This window comes from Musa acuminata, chromosome BXJ1-9 (assembly GCF_036884655.1).
Source record: "Musa acuminata AAA Group cultivar baxijiao chromosome BXJ1-9, Cavendish_Baxijiao_AAA, whole genome shotgun sequence".
NCBI lineage: Eukaryota > Viridiplantae > Streptophyta > Magnoliopsida > Zingiberales > Musaceae > Musa > Musa acuminata.
In genome coordinates, this window is record NC_088335.1 from 47,895,066 (window position 1) to 47,921,413 (window position 26,348).

The window sequence follows — 26,348 nt, forward strand, 5'->3', positions numbered from 1 at the left end:
AGTTCTTTTTTTTGAAATAATCTGCCTTGATTACAATTTTCTAACTCATAATTGGGATATTTATTGGGGTGCACAAGAAACCACTGTCATCAAGCCATGACTCCATGTTGGGCCTTTCAAGAAGTTTGGCCATGAGAGGATTTGGTTGGAACATATCTTTATCTCAGAATAGAAAAGGAAGAAAGTTTCTGCAGTAGCAAGCAGTCTTACAGATGCCACACATGTTGTTCACAGCAGAATGACTGTTTATTTCTTCTCTACAGCCAAAGTACTTGTAGGAGTTTATACAATAAGCCCTACAGCAGCAACATGAGCTTTGAATCACACATACAAATAGGTTTCTAGGTTTCTATCCAAGACCAACAATTGCACTGCAGATTTGCTCAATGATCACAGTGGTCTCCCTCATAATCATTTCACATCTATATATATATGAAGAGAAATTAGCCTGATAGATTCAATTAGATGATGAGGAGTAGTACAGTAGCTAGTGATATGCCCGGAAGTCCTCATCATCCATCTTCCACAGAGGGAAAGAGCAATACTCCCACAAAGGAGAAGGGATTGCGGAACACATACCGTCATAGACTTCATCCTTGCATTCCCCGAAGCTCAGCCCACTGATCATGTCAGGCATCGCAATCTCGTTCCAGATCTGATCCATGGAGTAGTCCTCGACAGCATCATCACTGATCTCTCCGAGCGCCGAAGTACTACTACTCTCCGCCACAACTTCCGGCGGAAGCTCGATTTGAGCGGCGGAGATATAGGTGAGCGACGACGACGGGCACGGCTTCCTCTTCCGCTCTTGAGCCTTCTTTCTCATATGAGTCCTCCAATAGTTCTTGATCTCGTTATCGGTGCGGCCTGGGAGCTTCCGGGCGATCCGAGACCACCTGTGTGAGCACGTTATGCATGATGCATGGGGAGCGATGGAAGCTTAATGGAGCGTTCGGAGGATGTGTCCAACCTATTGCCCAAGCGAGAGTGGAGCTCGAGGATGAGGCGCTCCTCCTGCGGGGTGATGCGGCCGCGTTTGAGATCAGGATGGAGGTAGTTTACCCACCTTAACCTGCAACTTTTGCCTGTTCTATTAAGACCTACAACACGTCAAACCAAAGGTGAGCTTCGTCCTCCTACAGTCGCCGAAGTAAGCCTACCTATCCTCCCCCCTCAAACCTGAGACTTTGGCTATGAAATCCCAACGACGGTCACCGAATAAGCCCACAATGCGTACCAGTTGCAGGTCCTCCTGCTCGCTCCACGGCCCCTTCCGCATCGCCATCTTATCGATCTCTTGCTGCTTCTCTCGTAGCTCCTCCACGGCTCGGCCCACCACTTGGCTTCTCTTGATGAACTGCTGCAGCTACCGCACTACTCCTTTCTACATAGTTTGAAAGCTTTGGCTGCACTACCTCTCTTATTTATAGGCATGCAGTGGTTGTCGTGGCTCAGTGATGTCACAGGCACTCACGAAGCAAGTGGATCCGTCTCATAGATACCAGCTGAATTCTGGAGAGTGGTCCTTGGTACTGCAGGGACGTGTTAATTGGTGCCGTAAGCAAGCATCATCCATACATTGGAAGGAACAGTTGGGTTGCTTCGTAGTCTGATTTCCATGTCCCTGGGATGGCATACATTTGTAGGACGACCTGCCTATCAGTTCTTTTTCCTATATGACTCCCTTCTTCCCAAATGATAATGTAATGTAAAGCTCCCTTTTACGTATGGAGCAACATCAAGCTTGCATGCACAATGTTTTGTCTTGTTCCCCTTCTTTTTATCCAAGGTTTCATCATCTTCGTGAAGTGGTGCGACTTTAATCTGTGATGGGTGCGCACAAACCCAGCTCACCGTGATGTTGATGTGGAGGGCGGCACGCTCGCTGCTCGTCGAAGCAACACAAGGCTTCGGTGCTTAGTCTTTTATGGGGATCAAAATCAAACACCATGGAAGCGAAAGCTAAGCCATCCCGAGGTGGAGGCGACCGGTTCGTTTGTGGGCAGCCCACTCACCAGTCTCAATCTCTCTCTCTCTCTCTTTATCTCTCATTGTCGTCACACGGAAGAAGAAGAAGAAGAAGAAGAAATAGGAAATAGCCGTCTTGATCCTTTCTAGATGCTGCTGTACCATCCCATTGACTCTCTTTTTTTCTCTTCTGTTTGTTGGGATGCATTGCTTGATTGATCCCCTCAAGTTGTCTGAGATCTCTCGATGGGGTTGAGGAAGAACATGAGCCGAAAGGGAGGGATTCACAGCTTTGTTGGTGCTGTGGCAGGTTGCACTAAACAATGTCTTGCTCAGGACTTGGCTTTCCTACGTCAAAGGCCATCATGGCGATGGCGAAAAGCCTCTTTGAGGGTATATCTCACTTGTCTCGATCAACAAGTGGGGTTCAGAGTCTCGGCAGCCGATGGAGGTACAAGATCAAGATCAACTCTGACATCGTAGTTTAGTCCATGGAAGGAGTCGGAATTAGATTTTTTGGATCAATAGATTGATGAATCTATTGTGGGCGAATTCCTTAGATTATACCATTAGATTCTTTAATCATCAGTTTCACCAGTTTGGACCATGAGGATGAATTGCCATTGCTTAGAAGCTTGCAGTGGTCCATTCTAATAGATGCTTATGGCACCAAGTCTCTATGATGACATTGTTGACTAGTATTGGTGTTATCAGAAAGATGTTTCAGTCTCTGATGATAAGCAGCAGCAGCATCAGTCCCATAAGTTGCTTCTGTTAATGTTTATGCTCCCAGTGGATTCTAATGGAGACAAGCATGATCATATTTTATCTGAGTGCATGTTTTCCATCACAAAAATAGAACTACTTTGGCAACTTTTAAGACTAATTAAAAAGATTTAGATGAACTGCTTATTTGATAACTTAATTGTGATAGCGATTTCCATGTGAGCATATGCCAAGAAGTAGTTTCTCGGAGAAACTTATAATACAGTATAATAGATCATTAATTTAATTATATATTATTAACATTTTATCGTCATTGGTGCGAGAGCATGAGTTCGTACGATTTTATCCTTTTAGGTAATCCTCAGAACATACGTTTGACGGTAAAAGTGATTATAGAGGCTTATAAACCCTCGACTCCTCTGTTCCTTAATCAACTTAAAACTATGTATAATTAGAATTTGGTGTCCTCAAATAATTTGGGAATGGTTGGGCTGCTCTCCAGGATGAAAAGTGGGTAGGAGGCTCCATCAGTGATGGGCCTCTAAAATGAATACCATGCTGAATGTTTATGAGTTATTGCATTATTGTAGAACAAAATATTAGGATAATTGGGACAATATGTTGAGTATATTCCTAATATAACTTAAACTAACTTTAAGTCTTGGAATTACTTGTCACCTAATTGAAAATATTTATATGATGATATTTAATTAATATTTTTATAATGTTCTTAAAATAAAAAAAAAAGATGTTAAAGTTTAATATACGTAAGATCATTTCTTAATAATTAAAAAAATTAATTCTTCTCTATTTTAGTTCAATCGAACTTTAAATCGATAATGAATCAAAATTATTATTCAAAAAATCATCGATTTCAGTTTCGATTGTGGTTTTGGTTCGGAATCACTTATTTTATTTTTTAAAAATTTATAATATATTTTTGATTAATTATTTATAAAACTATTAGTTGGATAAATTCATTATAATTTAAACTTAGTATCCGATTCGATTTTAATTTTGGATGGATCCCATTCGGATATGAACCGAAGGCCGTGGGGCTACGCCTACTCTTCCTCAGTCTTCCAAGCGGAAAGTTCACATGGTGGGCATGCTTCTCAGAGCCATTGTTCGTCCGTCCCGGAGACAGAGCAAGTGATGGGTCTCCTCTCCTCGTCACAGGATGAGATTGATATGACGAAGGACATGACCGCGGTACTTTAAAGAGTAGGCATCGTCTCCGTGGAGTGTAAATACACAGTGACAGGAATGGCTAGTGAGCCTGTGCATTGTTTTTGGTACACCAGCGTTCGTATCATGTGCGCACGAGAATTGAGGCAACAGCTTCTCCTTTACGACTTGCTCCCCAGCATTGCTCGTCGTCGTCTTCGTCTTCGGTGCCCGTGCAGCAAAGATTCTTGCGGCTATTTTCTTATGGGAGTTTGTGAACGAGGGGAGAAAAAGAAGATGAGATTTGTATTGTTGTATGTCAGGTTTTGTTCACAGAGCTCTTTGTTCTTTTGTCTTTCATGAAATCATTAATTTTTTTTGGATAAAAAATATATGAAACGAATTTTCAGAAAAAAAACGAATGGAGATTGGTATTTGTAATCTTCTTTTTTTTTAATATATAAATATTTTTTTTTCTCTTTTTGTTTGTCATTCATTTTTTTTTCTTTTACCCTTTTTTTTCGGATCAATATCGAGTAAGATTGATTGACATTAAGTAACATCAATAACAAACTATACAAGTATCAATAGATCATCGTGCATATGGTATGACATCAATAGTGAGCAAAAAGACGACGAAGAAGATGACAAGTAGCATTTGTAATCAGAAAAGTTGATGATAACGATATTGATAGGGAGAACATTCACAACGATGGTAATGAAATAAGGAGTTATGGGAAAGAAAAAAAAATCGATAATACTATGATTGTAAATAATAAAATAATATTTTATTTTTAGAATTCCTTAATAACATGCTTTTTTTTTTGCCAAATATCTATAATACTCTTAACTTGACAACTAGCCACCAATTCCTTTTTTCTATCTTTCCTTTTATATATATATATATATATATATATATATATATATATACAGGTCCAATTATGATGTTTTTACACTACTATAATCTTTTCAGCAACACAAGAAAAATATTATAACTTAGTGCAAAAAATACTATAACATAATATTTTTATATAAATTTTATAAAAACATAGTGTTTTTAGGCTATGTTATAATGTTTTCATGATACTAGGAAAATATTGTACATAATGTTTTCACACTATGTTATAGTGTTTTTCTTATATTATTGAAAACACTATAACATAATATAAAAAGACTATAATTTGACCCCATAGAAAAAAAAAGGAGAAATGAGATAAGTGAGCGAGAGTATTTTATATATTAGACAAAAAAAGAAGAAGTAATATTAGGGAATTCTAAAAATGAGAATACTTCTCAGAAAAAAGCCAAAAAAGAAAAAAGTTTTTTTTTCTTAAATTCATCCAACAATGTTCTTTAATTTTGAAAGGAATATGAAAAAAAATTCATAAATGACATTTTCACTTACCATGAAATCTAATGATTAGTGAAGTAATCAATTTCCCTAATTATTTATATACATAATAATCATCTAAAGAATTATGAAAATCTTGAGATTTTAGAAGAATTTGGTTGATAGTGGAAGACAGAATTTGCTTATCCAGACAGGTAATGGGGGAAAACAATGGTAAAGAATTGGTAGGTGATGCACTTTTGAATTTGATTCTCTGATCTCTGTTTCCAAGTTCAAAAAATTAGATTACAAGGAAGAACATCAAGTCAAATTCCACATCAAACGGGCTCAAGAGTTGACTGATTTAATCATCTGGCGCCATCTTCTTTCTATGTTTTTTGAGATCAGCAATGGCAGAGGCTGCTGGTCCTCCTGATTCCTCTTCCTCTCTGTCACTCTGCAAGATGGACAGAAGGAAAATGCTGCAGGCGTTACAGGGAATTTTGATTCTTTACTTGGTACTGGTTGACTTTGGTGTAATTACACAGTCCCTTTGTCCTCCTCTACATCTTCTTCCCTATATTATCCACCTGAGATAGACACCACTTATGGTTGATCATTTCATCTGTGTTCCTCGCCTGACGTTTTATGTGCAGTAATCGCAGCAGCCCATTTTGTTGCTAGGATTCAACAATGGCGGCTGCTTACAGAGGGAGAGCTGAGCATTCTCGGATTGAGAGGGAGACGAGTCCAGCGAGAGCTGCGGTGGTTTACTACCTATCGAGAAATGGGCACCTGGAGCACCCTCACTTCATGGAGGTCCCTCTCTCCTCATCATCAGGACTCTATCTCAGAGGTGTGTGTGTGTGTGTGTAGGTGCAAATGAGCGTTCATCTCTTTGGTATTTAGTTCCTGAACTCTTGTGTGCGCTCCTTCTACAGATGTCATCAACCGTCTCCATGTCCTCAGAGGGCGAGCCATGGTTGGTTTGTACTCCTGGTCGTCCAAAAGGTAAGAGCTAAGATTGCAGACGAGTGTCGCTGCTGATCTTACTGCTCTTTTGCGCTTGCCTTTCGTGCTAAAGCTTTGCCTTTCTGCGCATCAGGAGCTACAGGAACGGGTATGTGTGGCAAGATCTCTCGGAGGATGACTTCATCCACCCTGTTCATGGCAATGAGTATGTGCTCAAAGGAACGGAGCTTCTCCACCTCAACTCCTCTTCCTCCTCTGGTTCCCAGGAACTCTTTCTCCCTTCTTCTACCAGCTCCAAATGCGTGCAAGAGGATTCTGCTGCCTCCTTTTCGAGAGGGAAGCAGGCCACCCGGAGCTCTTTCTACAAGAGCAACACGAGCGCCGAGACCACTGCAAACTCCATCGACGCGTCTACTCAGACGGAGGAGCACAAGAGGCAACAGCGGCGAGCTCCCGTGGCCGAAGTGGAGCGAGCGGAGAATCCCAAGTCTGCGAAGGTGGCGGAGAAGCACCCCGCGACCGAGCTCAGCGGAGACGAGGTCTCGCCGCCACCTTCGTCGTCCAGCCCGGAGACGCTGGAAGCGCTGATCAAGGCCGACGGCCGCTGCATTATGGCGGTCAGGCCGGAAGAGAAGGGCTGGTCGGTCGGCGGCTGCTTGAGCGGGAGAGTGAAGGCCTCCGCGGTGCTGATGCATCTGATCTCGTGCGGTTCGATCTCAGCGAAGGCGAACGGGTTGTCGTTGATGCCGCAGTACAGCGGAAGACTCGATCGTGCCGAGTCGATGGGGCACATGCCGAGCTTCCGGTCCATTAGTTTGGAGGACAAGGAGGTCTTCACCGACAAGATGCGTGGTGATGATGCCGATGGAGAGCTTCCTCCGGTCTTGAAGAAATCCTCATCTTACGATGCCGATCGGTAAGCTTCCACTCTCCCTTCTTTTTAAGCTAAACATCTCATTCAATCTTGTAGTTTGAATGGAATTGTTGATTCATATGCTAACGTAGTAACAGCTTCTTTCATGGATTCATGACCAGGGGCTCGAAGATGAATCTGGCAAAAGAGGTTGAAGACGACCGTGCCAGATGCATACCAAGAAAGGCCAAGACAAGAAAAGAAGGGAAACCACAGAAGTAGAGATCCATAGTCTGCCGATGATCGAGCAGAGCATTCTTCTTGTATCAAAGCAATATTAGGTGCAGACATGATGGACGAACCAGTTGGCCAATCAGAAGCAAGAATTGAGATGTTGTCCTTAACTCCAATTTTAATCTCTCTATCTAAATCAAATATCCCTTGGGATTGGATGAACGCTTGTAGCTAAATCCCATCTTCCTATCCCCGCAGTGCTAATGCTTCCTATACTTCAAATCATAGGTTCCATTTCCATGAGGCTGCAACAGCATGATGAACTGTAAAGAGAACCTTTGTCCTCATCAATGTCTCCATATTTTGACATATGAAGCCACAGAAAGCAAAAGGCGACCATGCACGAAGAATATTACCCCGTGATGCCTTCCTTCTTCGTCTCTTCTTCTTCCTCTTCGACACGCCCTGTGATGGCTTGCTTCCACCCCTTTGTCCTCAACTTCAACGCTTTACCGAGATGGGTGTGTCACTGTTGCTATCAGTCTCAAACATTTGAGAGAAATGAATCAATTTGTTCCATTTATACACTATAAGATTCGTACAAAACGCGATTAGTCTCTTTTATCTGCCAGCAGCATTTTAACACCAATAGAGGGGACACGACGCGCCAATTAATCTATTCACAGCATTTATCTCCAGCACACAGATATAAATCAGATGAAAAATCCAAATTTTCAGCATTCTACTGATCAAATATTAGGATGCATTGGCTTGATGGGATTTCACCAAAACATTCTCAACCACCGAGAACAAAATTAATGATGCCTATGAAATGGGCCAGTCTGATTTGTTCAAAATCAAAACTCAATCCAAGACAATGAAACAGCTACACCAATCAAAAATTACTAAGTTCTTCAACCGACCAAATCATGAATTCTAATTCTGATTTGCTACCTTGGCAAAACCCCATAATCTAGTAGAAGAATCCGAGTACTTTCCCACCAACGTTCTTCCTCCTAGCTTCTTCATGATCCATGATTCCAGCAGATGTTGTCAGCACAATGTAACCAAACTGCATTATGAGAGTCAAAAACTCATGATTTGAATATCGAAACTCAACAACAGTAATGGGAAATTATCGAAAAAGCATCATATCCCATTACCAGTTCAGTAACTTTAAGAGTTCAATAAATATCAAGAACTCATTGGGGCTGCTTACCTGACGTGATGGAAGTAGTCTGGCAGTCCATGGCTCAATCTCTTTGACACCAACATCAAATCGTGGGCTAATGACACCACATTTGTTCAATCTCCCATTCAACTCAACAACTATCTTGCCAGCTCGGTGGTCATCTACGATTTCAAACTCACCAATATATCCTGTGGAAATAAACATGCACTCAAATCATTAAAAAGAATTACTCTAGTACCACCACCAAAACATTGTTAAAGCACTAACCATGCTTCTGCATGACAAGGAGGAACTTGATTATCACTTTAGAGGATGGTCTAATCATGACCTGCCGCTTTCCACGCTTCTCGGCATTGTACATGCTCTTGAGAGCATCATTCAAAACACTGATTCTCACCATCTTTATCAAATCTGCAAAAGAACAAATGACTATGCATATTTCACCAAAAGGCAGATACTCAGAATCAGAATCCGATGGCCCATGAGAAAAGGTGAGCGCTTTCCATAACTTATTAGCTAGGCTGCAACCATTGTTAGAATAACTTTAAGCAAAACCCCCGCTTGCTTATCAAGCCAGATTACTAACCTAAATATGAAAATTTTCTTACATGAACCATAATAACTTCAAATTCTAAGTTGTTTGAACAGATACATGCCGATTGGCACAATTTGGCCTACATATTTGCTCACCCTAGTTATGTTTAGGTCCATAAGTATCAGCTGGTTTATGATTGATCAGGTACAAGAGACACTTGGACAATCAAATCCAAAACTCACCCAATTGTAACACCTACTTTCTTTACAATCAATACAATCATGCCACAGCCCAGTTTTATCCTGACGCTGACTACCCATGTTTCTCAAACCAGGCAGACTAACGCATCCAAACAAAATAGAACATTGAGATCAACCTTTTTGAAACATGAGTGGATCATCTGATCCGTCTGCTGGGTAATTTCAACAAGCATAAAATGTTGGAAAAAACAATATGGTACAAAAATTAACTAAATCATAACACAAGTTAGAGATTTGACAACTTGTGCTGATACACCAAGCAAAGGATACCAGAAGTGTAACAACGACATGTCAACAAGAAAATGCAAAATAATAAAAAACAGGAGGTGCTCAATGTGTACAATTGACATATGGTCAACGATGTCTTGCATAAATCAACAAACTCGACCAAAAGAAAAGAAATTAAATAATCCACGTTACAAATAGATCTGACAACACTCGAAATGTCAATAGTGGACATGTGAAGAGATGCAATTTCAATATTTTGATGGACACATCCGCGAAAAAATCACAGTTTTCGAGTCTTTCTCTATTTGCTTGTGCCGCACAGCAAAGAGGAGTTCTTTCACGGTTAGTAACTATCAGTAGAAATCAGGCCATATCGAATGCATCAGAGACTTGCAAGGGCAGCAATACTGCGGAATAGATGTTTTAGTTTCTAGAAATAGAATAACACCTATCCGATAGATAAGCAACGATTTTGATTGGAAGAACCAAAAACCATATGAGTAAACAAAGATCAAGAGTACAGATGATATGGAAACCTCCAGATCTGGTGAATGCTAGAATAGAAGATATAAAACATAAATCAAAATAGCATTTCCATCTCTAAGCAGATCAATCTAATTCAGAGAACGAACACGTATACACGAAGGGAAAGCGAAGATGAAACCAAAAAATAAGATTGCACCTTTGCAGTGGCGAACTCGGCGAGAAGAGAACCAACCGAAACCCTAGCTCGACAAGAAGAACAACAGCGGGGGAGAAGATGGGTGTGGCGGCCGGCGTTTATATGCGAAGCTTCTCGTCACGTTGATTAGGTGTTGTTCCTAGCCGTTGGATCGTGATCAAACGGTAAATCCACGGTAATGAAACAAGTGCCCTAAAAGTCTTAAACGAACCGGGCCGGCCCATAGTGCTTCGGCTTGATCCACATGAAGCCATTCAACGACTCGACCCGGCTTAAATAATCCATTGGAATCAGATTGTTTGTGATGTAATTGGACCTAATTGAACACGATTCATTAGCTACATGAGTTGAGTTCAGATCAGGAAATCTTGACCGAGTCAGATTTGATTTGGCTCTGGCATTTTGATCCAACTTATCTAATTGTTCTTAGAGGATTTGGTTATATATATATATATATATATATATATATATATATATATATATATATATATATAGCCTCATTCTTCTCTTGTAATCTTGAAGTCAAATATAATTGATGCATCAAGAGAGAGAGAGAGAGATGCTTTCTCGACCTTCCAACTTAGTCAATATATTTTATAGTCAAAGTCGATCTAAAGTTTCAATAGCATGATCTTGAGTTGAGTTAGCTATTTTTTTTCTAAAAAAATATTAATATTAATTTAGGTTTCAAATTTAATAATTCTACAAAAAAAACCATTTTGGTGATTAGAAAAAGAAAAATGATCACTGATCTAATTCAAATACTTCTAAGAAATAACACAAAAAAAGAAATTAAACCACACAAGACATTCGAATATGGATTCAAAATCCATAACTATTATTTATGCAATAATAGACTCAAATCTGTGCAATAATAAACTAACCACTAAATAATCAGCATCCATTTTCATGTGGAGATTATATTTGCTTGCAGCAGTCCTGTGTAAGCTTGGTGGCACAAAGAGAGAAGATTTGTATGACAATAAGCAGTAGAGAAAGAGGTTTTTAAGTGATCGACCAAAATAACACCTGAGGGGCATTTACTTTGATACATAAAGTTGTCAAGAAGGGAAGATGGTATTACCAAAGTAGTCATCAGGCAACACAGCTTATACAATTTTGTCTTTTAATCTCTGCATGACATTCTAAAAGTGTTTACATGTAAAAGATTTGAACATAATGTATAAATGGGAGAAAACTAGTCATGTTACAATTAAGAGTTGGAAAAGCTTTGGCTGAAGAACATGTCACACTAAATAATTTAAACAAGAGTTAGGTGGATAGGAAAGAGTCCTCTTACAGCAGACAAGCTCATTAACCATCAAATATAGTACAAAAATATATTGCTATGATATTAAGTAGTTGACATCATGGATTTTCGGGAAAAAAGAGGATTCTCATCTTCTTTCAATGGTTACTTTGTCTAATCTTGTGACTATCAGAAATGCAAATTAATACCTCTACTTCTCTAAATGATGTCATTTTCCCGATAAATATATTTCAATTCCTTAATGTGACATTTCTCAACTGCTATATACTGTCTCGGAGCGTCTCACATTTTATTATTGTCTAGCAATGAATACACAATCCAAATATGTTGTGACGGTGCGCTTATATTGCAATATGCATTCATACTTTCCACATGATAGTGTGAAAGATTGAAAACACACAATGGATCAACTACCAACAGTATCATAGTAAGACTAAAATAATGCTTCACCCAAAACTTTGCATTTCTCATTCGTATGACCGTTCATGGGAAGTATTCATCCTCTCATTTGTTTTCCCTTCCAACGGAATTCAAAAGAATGACTCCGCAACACAATCATGAGCAGAAATGAAATGTATGGACAAAGAAAAGAATGCTTCTATCTAGTGTTCGCATGACGACTATTGACATCATTGGATTGATACAGTTATACTTAGTGAGAGTACCTTTATATGTGGTTATCGGAATCAACCATCTGCAGATGAGAGTGATCATGTTCCCCTGCGTACTGTCTAATGAAAGCTCTCCTCCACCAGATCTCAAAGGCTCTTTGGATGTTGGGACAGTCATCACCTTTATTCAGAAAACAATCAAACCATCTCAACAAAATTGTTTGTTGTTCTGCCATGGGCAACGTCAAGATTGTCGCAGAGAGCCCATCCTCTACCATCTTCTTGTTGAAAGTCCTAGAAGTTCTCTTCATCCAACCAAAGTCCTCAAAAAGAGCTTCCAGCCATGTCCTCAAAAGAGAAACTTTTGCATCTTTGGACACTAAAATTTGTCCTTTGCCGATTGCAACACACAGCTGAGCAGTGATCATGCTGATCTCAAATCTATATATGCATGGTATCTTGGAATGGCAAGTGGCGAGCCCACTCTGATTGGCCCACAAACTCACAAACTCATCAGCAATCCTCTTATCTATCAGAATGTCAACAAGCCACTGCACGTTATCAGCTTCTCGAGCGACCTCACCCATCAAGGCAGCACGATCCCCCTGACCTTCAACTATATTTGCAGCCTCAGATAACAACAGCATAAGACAATCCATATGTTTGTGGCACAATTGGTAAAGGGTTTCCCTCGGGACTTCAAGATTCTTGTAGCGGATATCACTTCGATTTAGGTCTCCCCTAAGCAAGCGAGCTATTAAGGCTTTCATATCTCGACGAGATTTCTTGTCCTTAGCTTGCAAAACACCATGCAGAACATTTACCACAATGGAGTCGGCATTTGCAGAAGTCGAAGGCTCCACCGAAACCCTTTGTAGGACTCGTTCGATCGACTCATGTAATTGCCGAATCGGAAGCTTGCTGAGAGTAGACATTACCTTCTCCTCCTCATCCTCGGACCAAGGTATGGCTTCCAAATGGTCAAGGCATGCCGAAATCCCATCGTCGAATTTTATATCCACAGATACCTGCACCACGAATTCACAAATTGCTTTACTTCTTTTTTTTCATCCTCAAGGAGATGCTTCTGCCAAAAGCATACTACTTATCACATTGAACCAAAAAAGGATAATATTTGAGATAATGTAAGATGGGCGAAACAGAAGTAAGCCTCTTGTTCTTCCATTACAGGTTCCTTAAGCTCAAAACAGCAATGAGCGTCCTCCATTAAAATGATTCTAAATCCCAAAACCAGATTTATGCATAGCAGCATCTGAATCCTTGAATCCACAACAGTAGATTCACAATGTCACATCAACAAAACACTTTTTATTTTCAATTCTATGATACCAATCGCTCATCTTTAATCACTGTATAAATTGCTGTGCATGTCCTTTTACGCAACTCAAGATCATATTACTACTCGAAAAAGCAGCTAAAGAATCCTAAAAGAGCAACTTTATGATTGAACTTTATGAAGGGAATGAAGCAAAAAAGTGATTGTGTTTGGGAATGCTTTCTTTAAATCTCAAAGAGCTAACTTTGCCATGAGAAACCCTCGTTCTTCCATCAATCTTTGTGGCTAAAAGATTTGGGTAGAGAAGAAAGATTTGGGGAAAGAGGTGAAGTTACCTTGAGCAGTCCTAGAACCCTCTCGACGTCCTCACCGGCAAGGCTCCGCCTCAGATCGGTGGAGTACATCAGCCCCACCACCTCCACGTACACCTCCGCGTCATCGCAGTCGCAGATCTCCACCATCACCGGGCGCCCCGGCCCGCCTCCTATCCCCGCCAGCTTCTCCGCGAAGAACCGGCTCCCCGCCGCCAGCACCCGGCGGTGTACTGCCATGGGAACTCGAAACCCGTCGCCGGAGCTGACGGAAAGTTCCACGTCACCGGGGCCCTCCTTGGCGATCATCGCGGCGATCCTCTCCAGCAGACGGAGCCGCTTCTGGTCGCCGGAGGGGTGAGTCCGCGAGGAGACTCGGCGGGCGAGGTCCTCATGCGTGATCATCTCGAAGAGGGTAGGAGACTTGGGAGACGGGACCGAAGGGCGCGGAGGGGAAGGGTGGACCGCCGTCGCAGTGGCAGGCGGCGGAGGGGAGGACGTGGGGGAGAGGCGAGGGGAAGAGATGAAGCCTTGGCGGATCATAGCGGAGACCTCGCCGGACTTCAACAGGTTCTCGGCCGCCTCAGCCATATCAGGGCGCGAGAACTGAAGCGGGATCGGGTGCTCCGCCGCCGCCGGTCTAAACGGGAACGGAAGAGAGCGAGACGTCACCTTTAGGCTCCTCTCGCAAACGACGCGTGAGAGGCCGGTCGGAGGTCAGACAAGAAGCATTCGGTGAGCGGATCGTTTTCACTACAATGATTAGACTGCGGGGAAACAGAAAGGCGGTTCAAATACAAAACAGCTTAATTTCCAATCATAAACAACCACGTACAGAAAATTTGATCATCCGCTGTTTGCTATGGTGGTAGGAATCGAGCGAGACGGATCAAATAGTATTCTGCGATGAGACTTTTGTTGGGATTAACGAGTAGATAGTGGCGACACATGACAGCTAAAAGCAGGTGGTACAAATCATACAATATGGTTGTTGCAGGTGATCCAACATGATGACAAGTAATACCTTCAGTACACTAAACGACACAAATGTCAGTTAAATTAATAGATAAATATTTTAACTGTATAATAAGACGATTATATGATAGGCAAGTATGAGTTTGGCCATGTCAAGAATTCAAAACTTGTTCTTCTGGATAGTTAATGCATTTCTTTTGTTAATATTTGGGCCGAGAAATATATGTAAAATTAGAATTAGAAGTTAATTAAGCAAACATATGTCTTTTAAAGGAATTGCAACAGCTTTAGGGACGGAGTTAGCTGATATCGTAATATTACGAACTTAGTTAGAATTATTTAAATCATGAGGTATGTAAGTCACAGACTTAGCTAAAGTAACCTAAGTCATGAAGCATCATTATACTAACTTCTCAAACTTAGTTGAGATTACTTAAGTGATGACGCACCCTTGCGATATGTGTCCACAAAGGGTCAACCAATTTGTAATCTTGCTCGGGTCCCGTAAAACCTATAAAAAAGAAAGTTAATTAGTTCAAAAATGAGCGGTGTACAAGTCTCGACGTCTCGCGAAGGACTTCGATCACTAAGGAACCTTATTGGAAATTTTTTTCCAACATCAGTCTTAGTGTAGGTGGCACCCTAGGAGCTCGACACTTCCACCTCAGATACTCTTGTGTCATTGGGTTTAAACCACATTAGGTTGACTTAGATGTTGACGATGATTTTTCCTAATATTTTTAGCGCTAAAAGGAGAGCCTAATGCGAGAACATTCGCCCGTCAATCCTCTCAATGAGTAATCTAACGAGAATGCATTGCTTTTAATCCATAGCACTTTTTACTCAAGGGGGGCAACTGCCATCATTCTCTTATGTGGATGCATCCATTTCGATGCAAACATTAGCATGGTACTGAAGTCTGTTCAATGACTCGGGCTTTTTGTCCCTAGGGACAACCTTGAGCCACTTATCTCTATTGAGATATTCCTAAACCCCACCCAACAAGTCCAAATGCTAACGAGCATAATGCATGCTATCACTTGCTCCTATCTTAGCTAGCCCAACAAGCAACACCATCATCTCAATCATGATTAATACCTCAATCACCACTAGCACCAATGCCCATCGGGATTCCCCCACTCAATACGATACTAGCATCTCAAAATCGCTCAAGACCTATGGAACTATCGGCTAATGGAGTGCCCCACTCCCTAACCGTGGAATTTAGTGCATCGCCACACACCTTTTAGCTTTACCCGAATCCAAAACCCAATTAATGGACTCGTTGAATGACTCCTTAAGGATCCAACTATGATAAATAGACTAACACTCAAAAGAAATAAGACGAGAACTCCAACAATCCAAAGGGAAAGTTCAGTTAATCCCATCTTGGGTTAGTCCCTATTTACTCAAAATATTCAAGAGGAGTTAATTTGATGAACTTTCACATCTTGTCACCAGAGGCTTTTGACAATAGTACCAACCTGGGTTCTAGTCATGTTCAAGGAAGTTAACTCGGATCACAAATGAGGTAGCTCGGGTTGGTCATTTCTTCTTTGTCGTGGTAATCTCGGGATTGGGGTTGATGGTAATCACTCCTATCCTAGCCTTTTGCATGTATCTTCGCGCCTAATTTGATACTATTACCCCTATGACAATATATTAGTTAGCCCTCTACAGCATCTCGGGTACCGTCGTTGGCAGCCTTTCCGCTAATGATCAAAAAAAGCGAGAGGGCTTGAGCTCCATCATGAAAGTCTGTATTACAAATGACAGATGGGTTTCTTGCATACCTCAGATCTCGTTAGTGTAATGAGCCATGAAGTCATAGAGTATTTCTTCCTCCTTTTGCCTAAGTCCGAAAAGTATTCTCATCGATGGCCTCGAACACATATTCCCGAGGAAGTAGAACTTAAACTCCTTTATGAGCTGAGCAAAGGAGTCGATAGAGAGTGGCTTCAAGTAAGTATATCATTCTTATATCAAGCCTCTTAGTGTTGTTAGGAAGACGCGACACATCAAGGTATTTGAGATGTCATATACCGACATCTGGACACGATTTACAGATAAAAGAAAAAATGGCTCTTGAAAGACCCTCAATCAATGAAGATACCATTGGAGAGGAGGGACAAATCTAAGTACTACCACTTCTATCATGATTATGGCTATGACATGGAGGACTGTTGAGATTCGAAAGAGTAAATCGAAGAACTAATTCTTCATGAACAACTCGAGAGATTCATTCGGAGATATCAAGAACTTTCGCTCCGACCTAAAAGTTAATGGAAAGATAAATCGATGTCATTATCAATAGATCAACCTCAAGAGAAGAAAATTCCTTAATAAAGCCTATACTTGAATTACCATTATAAAATGGTCGAGATCGAGGAATTGACAACAACCTTCGAGCATGGTCCAGTGACGGGGAAGATTGTGATGGAAGGGAGACTTCCATAACTATAATTAAAATGGTCGGTGAGATTTGATGGGATATATATATATATATATATATAACGGAGGAATAAAGTTGTAAATTTGAAAAACAGTGGGTACAGCCTTTTCGAGCAAGCGGTCTAATGGCGGAGGTTGGTGAGATTTTGATGGTAGGTGGGCGGTTGGGTTGGTAGGTTGGCCAGTACAAAACGTGTTGCGCTCCTCCTCCTCCATCTGCATCTCCTCCCCTGCCGTAGGACGCCTCTTGATTCCGTGCAGTGGTGGGGTGTTGTGGCATGGAGACCGCCGGCGCCGGTGCCTTGTTGTCCCGATCGGTCCTCCCCAACTTCGCTGCAGCTGGACAGGTGGTGCGGCCCCTCTGCGTGGCTAGGATGGCTCGGCGTAGTGTGGTGGCCGCGGCGCTGGAGAAGGGCGTGGGGTCGGGAAACGGTGGCCGTGGCGGTGCCGGAATGACCAACTCTAACTACGTGGTGCCGCTCGACACGGCCTCGTCCCTCACTCGCCCCCTCAATGAGATCCTCCGAGATCTGAATAAAAGGGTACCGGACCAGATCATCGATGCCGCCGACAACTCCATCCCTTGGTATCTCTGTTCTTCTCCTTTCCCATTTTACCTCGATATTGCTGCTCGTTGTGCGCATCTTACGTTGTGATGGACATAGAAATCATCCGTGAGGCCACATAGCGTCGCAATTTGGTTCAAGCCTAAGGATCATGAAACAGAGATTTGTTGATCCACAGTCGAAATATCTTCCTTTTTCCTTATTGAATTGGGTGTTAGGTTTCTTGTTATTATATTTGCATAGCATCTGTGGAAGGTTGATCTGGAATGATCTGGAATATTTTGATCAGATTACTTTTGGGATGCAATGTATGTGGTCATTGACGATGGACTTCGTCTGATTAGGATCATCTCATTCTTTGTTGGTAACAGTATCATTAATCTCTATTGGAGTCGACAAGTTCAATTGAAGCTTATTGTTTTTGGATTCATTTTTAAATGTTAAAGAGGAATGACTTCATTTTATTGTCGTGGAAGTTCTTGAATGATAGTGAACTGTAATTTTAATTGAAAAGATTTAATTGACCATGGAGTATCCTAAATTTCATGGTACCTTGCACCCAATATACTCCATGCACTGACTTGGTTTTGTGCACATTGGACCTTCAGTAGAGACATGTTTTTTCCATAATTTTTATCCTCGTTATTGAGGACACTTGATGATTAGTTTTTAATCGTGCGGGATCCTAATCATAGATGTTTATAGATGGAGAACATGCTGCTACTGATCCTTTGTGCAGTCTGTGGTTACTTTCTTGGCTTAACTGCTACATAAGCGTTGTTCCTTTGCTGGGCTAATTTGGTAGTTGTTTTACTTTTATATAGGTATCACACCAACAGAATGCTGAGCTTTTTTGCCCCAGGTAAAAAAATTCTTCCTTTGTGAATATTAATTAGCTATCAGTAGAGCACTTTTTCCTTTCATCATGTAAATTGGAGCAATTCCTATGTACCCTATTTTATTTGCATGGGTTTCACATTGCTTTAGTTTTCATCTCAACTAATGCAACTATAGGAATACATTGCTCATTTTCAGTATGATGGTGCACTTATTCTGCATTGTGTTATTACACTTTCCATTTTTGCAGATTTGATTTTTCAAACTCAAGAGTTGTATGCTTTTTTACTTTTTCTAATGGATTCCATCAACTAAAGTGATACGGTAGAAAGGTTAGCCCTCCAAGTTGGCCAGTCTACTGGGGCTGGAAATTGGTTGGGTTAGGTCGAAATGTGTACTAAAGATATATAGGACTGGACTGAACTCGATGAATCTATAGCAAGGTAATAACTCTTGACCAAAAACCGACATATATATCTTTTGAATTGGGTTGGAATGTTTTGCTGGTTTCAGGCAAGTTTTGCATTATTCCTAGGAAATATATCATAGCAAAGCCGCACCAGGTTGAACTTAATTTTCAAGAACTAATGCTTGATCAATGCTTGACCAACCAGCCAGAAAAGTCTGTTACACGGTGTCGCTTGCTTTATTCAGTTATTGATTTGTCATTGACAAATAACTTTGTCTCTGATAGCTTGCGAGAGATATCTGACTGCATGTGGTATTTATCTTTTAAAGTTATTATTATGTTTGCCCCAAAAAATATATTTAAACTGTTTTTTTATTCTTATCTGAAAGTTGATGATGGAACATGGATAATTTGTGTCATTTGTACAATTATAGAACATCTTGGATCTTAAATTGGCCCATCTTTTCCACTAAAATGGTTTATGGTAGTGCTCCATAAATCCTTTGATCAGGGATCACTGGTTTAGACTTTTAATTTCTTATCTCTTTCCTGTTTCTAGGTTGGTGTGGAGAAGTACGTGATGTTATATTCTCGGACAATGGAAACGTGACAGTGGTGTATCGTGTCACCATAAGAGGATCAGATGGAGTGGTATTTCCCTCAGTTCATTTTTTATATTTCTTCCACGCTTTCATTTCATTTATCTCTTTGGTCTTTGTGAGTGGGATGTTTTTTAAGAAAATAATATAAGCATGTTAATCAGTCACATAGAATAAGCTCTGGAGGTGTCAGTGCTCCAACACAACCCAATAATCCTGAAGCGATCTGTTGTTCATGACTTTTTTTTTTTTTTTGCTGCATGGGATTATGACTTCTTGTGCTGTTTCATCTGTACCAAGGCCACATCCTATTTAATAGTTGAATCTGACAAATGTTGTATATGAGCTCAATTAGACCCACACTGCACTTGGTTTGATGGCCAATCTTAAGCAAGTCTCTCACAACAGGCATGATTCTGGTTGATCATTCAGTGAATCTTAAGCACTGTCCACATAGCAACCAGGCTTAATTTTGAACTGAAGGTAGTTCTTGATAGTTCAAATGCCAAGTTAGACAACTAGTGACTTCCCCATCAATAGGAACTTGATTTCTGCCCCCGGCATTCACTTAATTTTCTCTAAGATCGCTACTTTGTCAAGCACATTTGACCTCTGCATTTTAAACACCCCTGCAGTACATGCACCCACTAGTTTCTCAAATATGCCTTGCAAATTTTCTTATACCCATTATCATGTAGACCCAAATAATCGATGTTCGCCAATAAGTACACCAATGTACTCACTTGTAACCCTCATGCCAATGTGGAAGAAATTAAAGAGTTTTCCTTGATTCTAGGGAGAGGGAATAGTGTTATGCGTCAATAGGGGCTTTCCCCACTTGAGGACATTCAACATTATCATAAAAATCTGCATGTTTATCTATGTGGGAAACCAACTAACCTGCTTATTGAGACAAGTGAAGATTTGATTCCTTCGTTTTGTTTCTGATTAGTGTTGCATGCTTGCAGGCTCACCGTGAGTCCACTGGAACAGTGTCTATGAGCGATGGCCAGTTTAAAGACCCAGTTGCAGCAGCTGAAGAGTTGGCCTTCTGCAAAGCCTGCGCGCGATTTGGTTTTGGCTTGTATCTGTATCACGAGGATGAGGCAACAGAGAATAAGTCACTGTAGAGGGAGCAAATTTTCTGTTACCGCAGCATCAAGCAATCTTGTAGTCGCTCATATGCGATGAATTACAACAAGAACAATATTTATTTTGGTTGAGCTGGGAATAGAACTTAATTCATCGATCCATTTCTTATCGATGTATTATAATATTTTGTTTTATTTATAGGCTCAAGTATAAGATTTTAAAAAAATTATAGAAATGAAGAAAATTATGATAATATCAAATCAAATATATGATACGTTTCTTCTTTCAAATAATATAATATTCTTAAGTTGATTTGAAGAATAATCTTTTTTGTGATATTATTAATTGATAGGCTTTCATATTTGTTGAGATGAATCGTTAACTTTATTTCTTTCACTCTTTTTATATTTATTTATTTTCTTAGTCTTGAGTAGATGTTGTCATATGACAACTTATTATCTATAAACTAATAAAATTTATTAAAATAAAAAACTAAATTTATTTTTGTATCTTACCCTTTTACAATGTTGAAACTCATCACGAGTTCATATAATTGATATTTCGATCGACCATGATGAGTATAAAATAGAACGAAGGTATCTCGTCTCTTCCCACATGGACGATAAAATTATTCTATTGAAAAAATAACTCATGATTTTACATCACTCATACACAACGTGTTGTGAGAATAGAACTTAATTCATTGATACATTTTAAAATTCTAACCCATTTTACAGACTCAAGTAAAAAAAATATAAAAAATATAAAAAAAGAAAAATCAAACATACGATCTATTTTTGCTCGTGCCACCGAATCCTCTTATTTTTGGACGGGGTTAGTTTAATGTGCTTAACTTTTTGGTGTGCTCGAATATTAAAGATTGTGTGTATATTTGCTCTAATTAGTAAGGTTTAATTTCTGTTTTGAAAAAAAAAAAAAAAAAAAAAAGCTTCGGCCAACTTTTCACCAATTTTGATGTATATTTCTACGGTTGATGCCATGGAAGAGTTCCGAAACTGGTGAGTTGGACCGGACCCACAAAGCATTTCGACGGTGATGCAGCGACCTTTACCTCGGCTCAATGCACTTTGACTTTTTGGTTCGCTACGAGCGAACAATTGTCCATATTTTCGCTCTAATTTTTCTGTCTTTAAAAAAATAAGAAAAAATATATAAAAAAAAAGTGCCGGCCAACTTTTCACCATTCTTAATGTGTTTCTCTACGGTTGATGCCATGCAAGAGTTCCACGCTGTCATGCCTATCGGAGCGGATGCGTGGGGTTCCGAAACGGATCCACATCACCCGGTCGACCAAGCATTTTGACGGTGACGCGGTGTACGCAACTCGGTACTCGTCTGGAATCATCCACCCAATACCCCCCTCTTTCTATATCAAGAGCTTCCCGAGTCGGCAAAGGGATCCCAGCGGGTGGAGCGTTAGGGAAGGGAAGAGAGATGGCTTTGAACCCACAGCTCTTCGCCAACGGGATGCCCGTCCCCTTCGTTGGCGAGATGTTCGTGCTCGCCAGGGATGGCGTCGAGTTCGAGATCGACAAGATCGCCGGGTCCGTTCCAATCCTCGCAATCCCCCCCCCCCCCGTCCTCGTTCTTGATTTGTTTGTTTGTTTTAACCTTTTCCTTATAATTTCTTTTATCTTTTCCTTTCGATCTTGTGGCCGATGAGGAGAAAAAAAAAATCCTTAGAACTTCGATTACAAGTCTGAAAGCTATTCCATGTTCTACATGTTCTTGTGATGCGAATTATGACTGATTAGATGTTATTCGATGTGGATTTTGAGAAATTTGTAAGGATAGACAAGGCATTCATCGCATCGTGTGTTGATCTGGAGAACCCTGTTTGTAAATTCGTTAGGACGTGAGGGAATTGTTGGAATTTTGGCGCACATAATGAGATATTGGAATAGGATTTGCCAATTTTGAGTCCTTTACGGGGTACACAAGAAAATATGCGAAGGGTGGGTATAAATTGAGGTCCATTTAAGTTAATCCGGTTCAAGTTAGGTATTTGCATGGATGCTCGGAATTAGGATGCCTACCTTAAATTTTTTTCTAGATTAAGGCATCTATATAATTGCACACCATCACTGTCAATTTTACTCGACCTTGTGTTTCTGTTATTGGATCTATGACAAACACATTTCAGATGGAAAAAAAAAAAGGGAATTTTCTGCAACTATGAGTGGTAACCTGCGGATCCTGTAATTTTTGAATTGTGCATTCATATGTTTCAATAGATCATCATAGGCATTTGTAATTTCTGTGGTTGCGATAATTTTGACCTTGAGTTGACAGGTCTGTGTGTAATCTGTTCTATTATGTATGATCATTGTTGACCTAAGATGATATTGTTTTTGGATGTCTTTCACAGTGATGAGATGATAATGTTAAAAGTAAGTTTGTAGTGTCTATTATACCTATATGTGATCTGCATAAGCCATCACCTAGCTGTAGAATCCTTTGTGAGCGCCACAGAAAACAAGGCAATTCACTAGGAAAATATCTGGTTGGTGATATGTAGGGAGTGCACTATTATTTCAAATTTCTGCAAATTCCTGCAGTATCATAGAAGGCTATCAAATGTTTGCCAGTTCATGTTTACTATTTCTAGTTTTCCAAGTTATGATTGTAGTTTTTTCTTTACACTTGCTCTTTCCAGGTAGGTGCCTTTGTTATTATAGCCAAAAATTCATGTGAAAATTTTTCTTGTGCAATTTAAATCAAAATATTTAATTTGTGAAGGGTGTAGCAAGTAATGTCATGTGCATCTTTTAAAAATTGCAACTGACACTTTCTGTTAGGAAATTAATGTTTGTAACAAGTGATTGCTGTATCTACATATATGATTTAGAAATTTGATGACATTGTGGTGTATCGGTACATGTATCTGGTTTTTATAAAACCAATTGCAGGTATTTATTATTACATGCATCATGGTTTCCATTTTTGTTAGTTGCCAGTGGATTGTGATCAAATGCGATTTTTGACATTCACATTCTGTTACACTCAGAGCAAATGGTGGTCATGTCAAGGCAAAGGGAACTATTTACTTGTCAAACATAAGGATGGTCTTTGTTGCAAAGAAGCCTGTAGGGAGCTTTGTTGCTTTTGATTTGCCTCTGGTACGAGCTTTCTGACTTGACATACATGTTGCTTGTTTTTTCTTAATACATAGCAATTTGAATAATACATGTTGTGATAGTATATTTCACTTCTCATATTCTTGGGTGCATTATCAACTAGGAACTTAGATGTGAAATTGTTATTGTTAAGTTGATTACTGCTGCTGGGGAGTCATGTCTAGATAGGATCGCTGGGCCAGCATTATCTCACATTTGTGGGAGCCTGGGCCATTCTTTTAAGACTCATGTTTCAAATTAGCTTGGGCTAGAATGCAAATGCCTATTTGTATTATGACTGATCCATTTAATTTTCATCCCAATCAATGTTGTCATGAGATGCATAAATTAGAATGTCTCCCGGTCAGGATATTCTAATTCCCGATCAATTCATCTCATATTCCACTGGAGACCAATACAAACTGATCCAACTTTAACCAGATTCAGTCAGAAGGAGACTCGTTCACATGGCAAGTTGTATACCACCTGACGTAGGGCTTTCTGTTGTGGTTCCCTGTCAAACAAGAATTACAAAAGAAAGATGGCATTCTGTTTGCATGAAGTATTCTTTTTTGTGACAAGAAGATACTTTGGTTCAATCAATGCTCCAAGCAACCTTATGATTTTGTGTTACTTGGTCGGTTTTTGAATTGTAGAAAGACTTTGAAGTAATTAAAGGTATACATGTGATGTTTTTGTGTTAAAATAAAAACACCAATTTACTTCTCTTTCTTTGTGTGGCCAAATTAGGAATAGATGGCTGGCTCTTATATTTGTGCAGCTGAACCAAAAAAATTGTTTTGCACTCGCTTAATTAGAAATATGGCTCAAAATTTGTATGATCATTATGGAATGTCGTAACATTTTCTTCCACAAAAGCCATCAAACATTCACCAATTGAACATGATATGCTGTTAACTAGTTCGCATCTACGTGAAACTAATAAGCTAGATAATGCACAAGCTTTGAACTATGTGATCAACACATCATTATTGCAGATTTCCTAAAAAATAATCACATGCTAATTTTCAGATGTCCTTTTATGATCTAAATCCTTTCTTCACATATGGTAGCATGACCATCCAATGTTGCTGCAAAATCCTTTAGGAAGTTTCACAGTAAGTGCACAAGAAGTGAATGAAATAATGAAAAAAAAAAAGTGAAGCATTTGTCGTTTTTTAGTTTTGGGCTATTGCATATTTAACTTTTACCCATAGTTAATGCTCGGCTGTCTTTTGTTTGCAGCTTTTTGTGCGAGGAGAGAAGTTTAACCAGCCAATATTTCATTGTAATAACATATCTGGATTTGTGGAGCCTGTACGTGTAGAGAGAAGTACTCTTGATCATTTATCTCACCATCTTACATTACACAACTACGCGATTTCATCCTGTTGTTTCCGCAACAGGTAGTTCCAGAGGGTGAGCACAGGGCTCTTTACTCAACACATTCATTCAAGATCTTGTTCAAGGAAGGTGGATGTGGAACTTTTGTCCCTCTGTTCTTAAATCTAATTGCAACTGTGAGGCAATATAACCAGCATGCAGCAGCTTACCCTGCTCATGAAGCTGCGCCCCGCATGGACCCACTGCAAGCTGCTCAGACTCCGGTGGATGAAATGATGAGACATGCGTGAGTGGATGATCAGAATTGCATACATTAGTTCCAATGTAGATGCTTACTCATTGTCTGGACTTCTCTCATCAACTTTTCCAATGTGCAGGTATGTGGATCCGAACGACCCGACTAAAATCTTCTTGCAGCAGCCCACACCTGAATCTCAACTGAGGCGAAGAACCTACCATCCTCAGTCTGCTGAGAACTCGTATTGAGTGTGAAATCAAGCCATCTCATGCAATAATGAATACAGATTCTGATGTTCTTAAGCTCTTACATGTGTATCTTTTCATATGACAGATGTGAAAATGGGTGTTGAAAACATTTGGTAATATGTTAGTAGTAAAATTGTATGTGAAGCTGATATTTTGCTTGCATGGATTTGTGGATTCTGGTAGATCGTTCAAGGTGGAAATTAGTCTCTGCGACTTTGGAGACAGATTCTATCACTGCCATTATTAGTCTGAGGTTAAAGCAAGCCATGGTGGAATGTCATTTGCTCTGTTATACATTGCGTGGATTTACAAAATATGTTCCCGTGCGACTTCTATTCACCATGGCTGGCTTTACTCCTTATGACATGCTCGTGTCACCCAACATCTTAAATCGAGTATGGCTATATATTAGACTTCAAAAATATATCTTAAAATTTTTATTACTAAGAATGTGCAATATTTAGTTTTATTTATCATAATTATAAATATAAAATATTTAATTTAATTTTATTTTAATATTATTTTTTAATTTAAAAATGATGGATAAAAAGATAATTTTAATGTTCTAGTTACGTTTTACGTAGTGGTGGATGATGACATCGCTGGAGATCTTGGGTGGCTATTGTGGTTGTGATCGGTGAGAACGATGCAGTGGTCGAAATGAATACTGTAGACTTTTGTGACTTCTTATAGGGGGACGATAAGGAGGGAGAGCAGCTTTGCACTTGCGATGATGTGGGCATCAACAATGATGTGGGGAGTGCATCGCTCATTCTTATTCCCTCCTTTCTCAATCCCTCATCCTTCTTTCTCCCT

At 39.9% G+C, this 26,348-nt stretch overlaps 6 protein-coding genes across 7 annotated transcripts; 3 read left to right on the forward strand and 3 right to left on the reverse strand.

The window, feature by feature from the left end:
* Positions 1-224: 224 nt before the first annotated feature.
* On the reverse strand, positions 225-1,407 carry LOC103999279 (myb-related protein MYBAS2). 2 transcript variants are annotated; one of them, XM_009420995.3, is made up of 3 exons: positions 1,161-1,407; positions 971-1,072; positions 225-896 (listed from the first exon to the last, which is right to left on the reverse strand). In XM_009420995.3, exons 1-3 carry the CDS (start codon positions 1,283-1,285, stop codon positions 488-490), a joined length of 636 nt encoding a protein of 211 aa, XP_009419270.2. In that variant the 5' UTR covers positions 1,286-1,407; the 3' UTR covers positions 225-487. The 2 variants fall into 2 exon arrangements, with proteins under 2 accessions (XP_009419270.2, XP_009419269.2); XM_009420994.3 differs by having other exon boundaries at positions 971-1,100; positions 1,180-1,405.
* A 4,348-nt stretch (positions 1,408-5,755) lies between these two features.
* LOC103999443 (protein SOSEKI 4) lies at positions 5,756-7,298 on the forward strand. Its single transcript, XM_065084570.1, has 4 exons — positions 5,756-6,047; positions 6,133-6,202; positions 6,297-7,079; positions 7,199-7,298. Exons 1-4 carry the CDS (start codon positions 5,885-5,887, stop codon positions 7,296-7,298), a joined length of 1,116 nt encoding a protein of 371 aa, XP_064940642.1. The 5' UTR covers positions 5,756-5,884.
* Positions 7,299-7,968: 670 nt separating this feature from the next.
* On the reverse strand, positions 7,969-10,279 carry LOC135593937 (small ribosomal subunit protein uS8-like). Its single transcript, XM_065084290.1, has 4 exons — positions 10,148-10,279; positions 8,710-8,853; positions 8,470-8,630; positions 7,969-8,322 (listed from the first exon to the last, which is right to left on the reverse strand). The coding sequence occupies exons 2-4, from the start codon at positions 8,840-8,842 to the stop codon at positions 8,224-8,226; spliced, it is 393 nt and encodes a 130-aa protein (XP_064940362.1). The 5' UTR covers positions 8,843-8,853; positions 10,148-10,279; the 3' UTR covers positions 7,969-8,223.
* A 1,309-nt stretch (positions 10,280-11,588) lies between these two features.
* LOC135586365 (BTB/POZ domain-containing protein At5g60050-like) lies at positions 11,589-14,346 on the reverse strand. Its single transcript, XM_065084289.1, has 2 exons — positions 13,661-14,346; positions 11,589-13,056 (listed from the first exon to the last, which is right to left on the reverse strand). The coding sequence occupies exons 1-2, from the start codon at positions 14,225-14,227 to the stop codon at positions 12,085-12,087; spliced, it is 1,539 nt and encodes a 512-aa protein (XP_064940361.1). The 5' UTR covers positions 14,228-14,346; the 3' UTR covers positions 11,589-12,084.
* Positions 14,347-17,222: 2,876 nt separating this feature from the next.
* LOC135593938 (DNA repair RAD52-like protein 2, chloroplastic) lies at positions 17,223-20,726 on the forward strand. Its single transcript, XM_065084291.1, has 4 exons — positions 17,223-17,648; positions 18,453-18,490; positions 19,434-19,525; positions 20,442-20,726. Exons 1-4 carry the CDS (start codon positions 17,341-17,343, stop codon positions 20,601-20,603), a joined length of 600 nt encoding a protein of 199 aa, XP_064940363.1. The 5' UTR covers positions 17,223-17,340; the 3' UTR covers positions 20,604-20,726.
* A 1,198-nt stretch (positions 20,727-21,924) lies between these two features.
* LOC135593939 (UPF0664 stress-induced protein C29B12.11c-like) lies at positions 21,925-25,694 on the forward strand. Its single transcript, XM_065084292.1, has 5 exons — positions 21,925-22,130; positions 23,594-23,705; positions 24,948-25,019; positions 25,109-25,332; positions 25,424-25,694. The coding sequence occupies exons 1-5, from the start codon at positions 22,021-22,023 to the stop codon at positions 25,530-25,532; spliced, it is 627 nt and encodes a 208-aa protein (XP_064940364.1). The 5' UTR covers positions 21,925-22,020; the 3' UTR covers positions 25,533-25,694.
* Positions 25,695-26,348: the final 654 nt, after the last annotated feature.

Excerpts from the sequence above, each read along its gene's own strand:
- LOC135586365 (XM_065084289.1), bottom strand. The coding sequence starts at position 14,227 with ATGGCTGAGGCGGCCGAGAACCTGTTGAAGTCCGGCGAGGTCTCCGCT. Across the intron at positions 13,057-13,660 it reads GGGTTCTAGGACTGCTCAAG|GTATCTGTGGATATAAAATT; the intron begins GTAACTTCACCT and ends TTCGTGGTGCAG.
- LOC135593939 (XM_065084292.1), top strand. The coding sequence starts at position 22,021 with ATGGCTTTGAACCCACAGCTCTTCGCCAACGGGATGCCCGTCCCCTTC. Across the intron at positions 23,706-24,947 it reads TTGCTTTTGATTTGCCTCTG|CTTTTTGTGCGAGGAGAGAA; the intron begins GTACGAGCTTTC and ends TTTTGTTTGCAG. Across the intron at positions 25,333-25,423 it reads GATGAAATGATGAGACATGC|GTATGTGGATCCGAACGACC; the intron begins GTGAGTGGATGA and ends TCCAATGTGCAG.
- LOC103999279 (XM_009420994.3), bottom strand. The coding sequence starts at position 1,285 with ATGGCGATGCGGAAGGGGCCGTGGAGCGAGCAGGAGGACCTGCAACTG. Across the intron at positions 1,101-1,179 it reads TTTCATAGCCAAAGTCTCAG|GTCTTAATAGAACAGGCAAA; the intron begins GTTTGAGGGGGG and ends GACGTGTTGTAG. Across the intron at positions 897-970 it reads CACTCTCGCTTGGGCAATAG|GTGGTCTCGGATCGCCCGGA; the intron begins GTTGGACACATC and ends GTGCTCACACAG.
- LOC135593937 (XM_065084290.1), bottom strand. The coding sequence starts at position 8,842 with ATGGTGAGAATCAGTGTTTTGAATGATGCTCTCAAGAGCATGTACAAT. Across the intron at positions 8,631-8,709 it reads CCTTGTCATGCAGAAGCATG|GATATATTGGTGAGTTTGAA; the intron begins GTTAGTGCTTTA and ends TTATTTCCACAG. Across the intron at positions 8,323-8,469 it reads GACTACTTCCATCACGTCAG|TTTGGTTACATTGTGCTGAC; the intron begins GTAAGCAGCCCC and ends CTCATAATGCAG.
- LOC135593938 (XM_065084291.1), top strand. The coding sequence starts at position 17,341 with ATGGAGACCGCCGGCGCCGGTGCCTTGTTGTCCCGATCGGTCCTCCCC. Across the intron at positions 17,649-18,452 it reads GCCGACAACTCCATCCCTTG|GTATCACACCAACAGAATGC; the intron begins GTATCTCTGTTC and ends ACTTTTATATAG. Across the intron at positions 18,491-19,433 it reads GCTGAGCTTTTTTGCCCCAG|GTTGGTGTGGAGAAGTACGT; the intron begins GTAAAAAAATTC and ends TCCTGTTTCTAG.
- LOC103999443 (XM_065084570.1), top strand. The coding sequence starts at position 5,885 with ATGGCGGCTGCTTACAGAGGGAGAGCTGAGCATTCTCGGATTGAGAGG. Across the intron at positions 6,048-6,132 it reads ATCAGGACTCTATCTCAGAG|ATGTCATCAACCGTCTCCAT; the intron begins GTGTGTGTGTGT and ends CTCCTTCTACAG. Across the intron at positions 6,203-6,296 it reads TACTCCTGGTCGTCCAAAAG|GAGCTACAGGAACGGGTATG; the intron begins GTAAGAGCTAAG and ends TCTGCGCATCAG.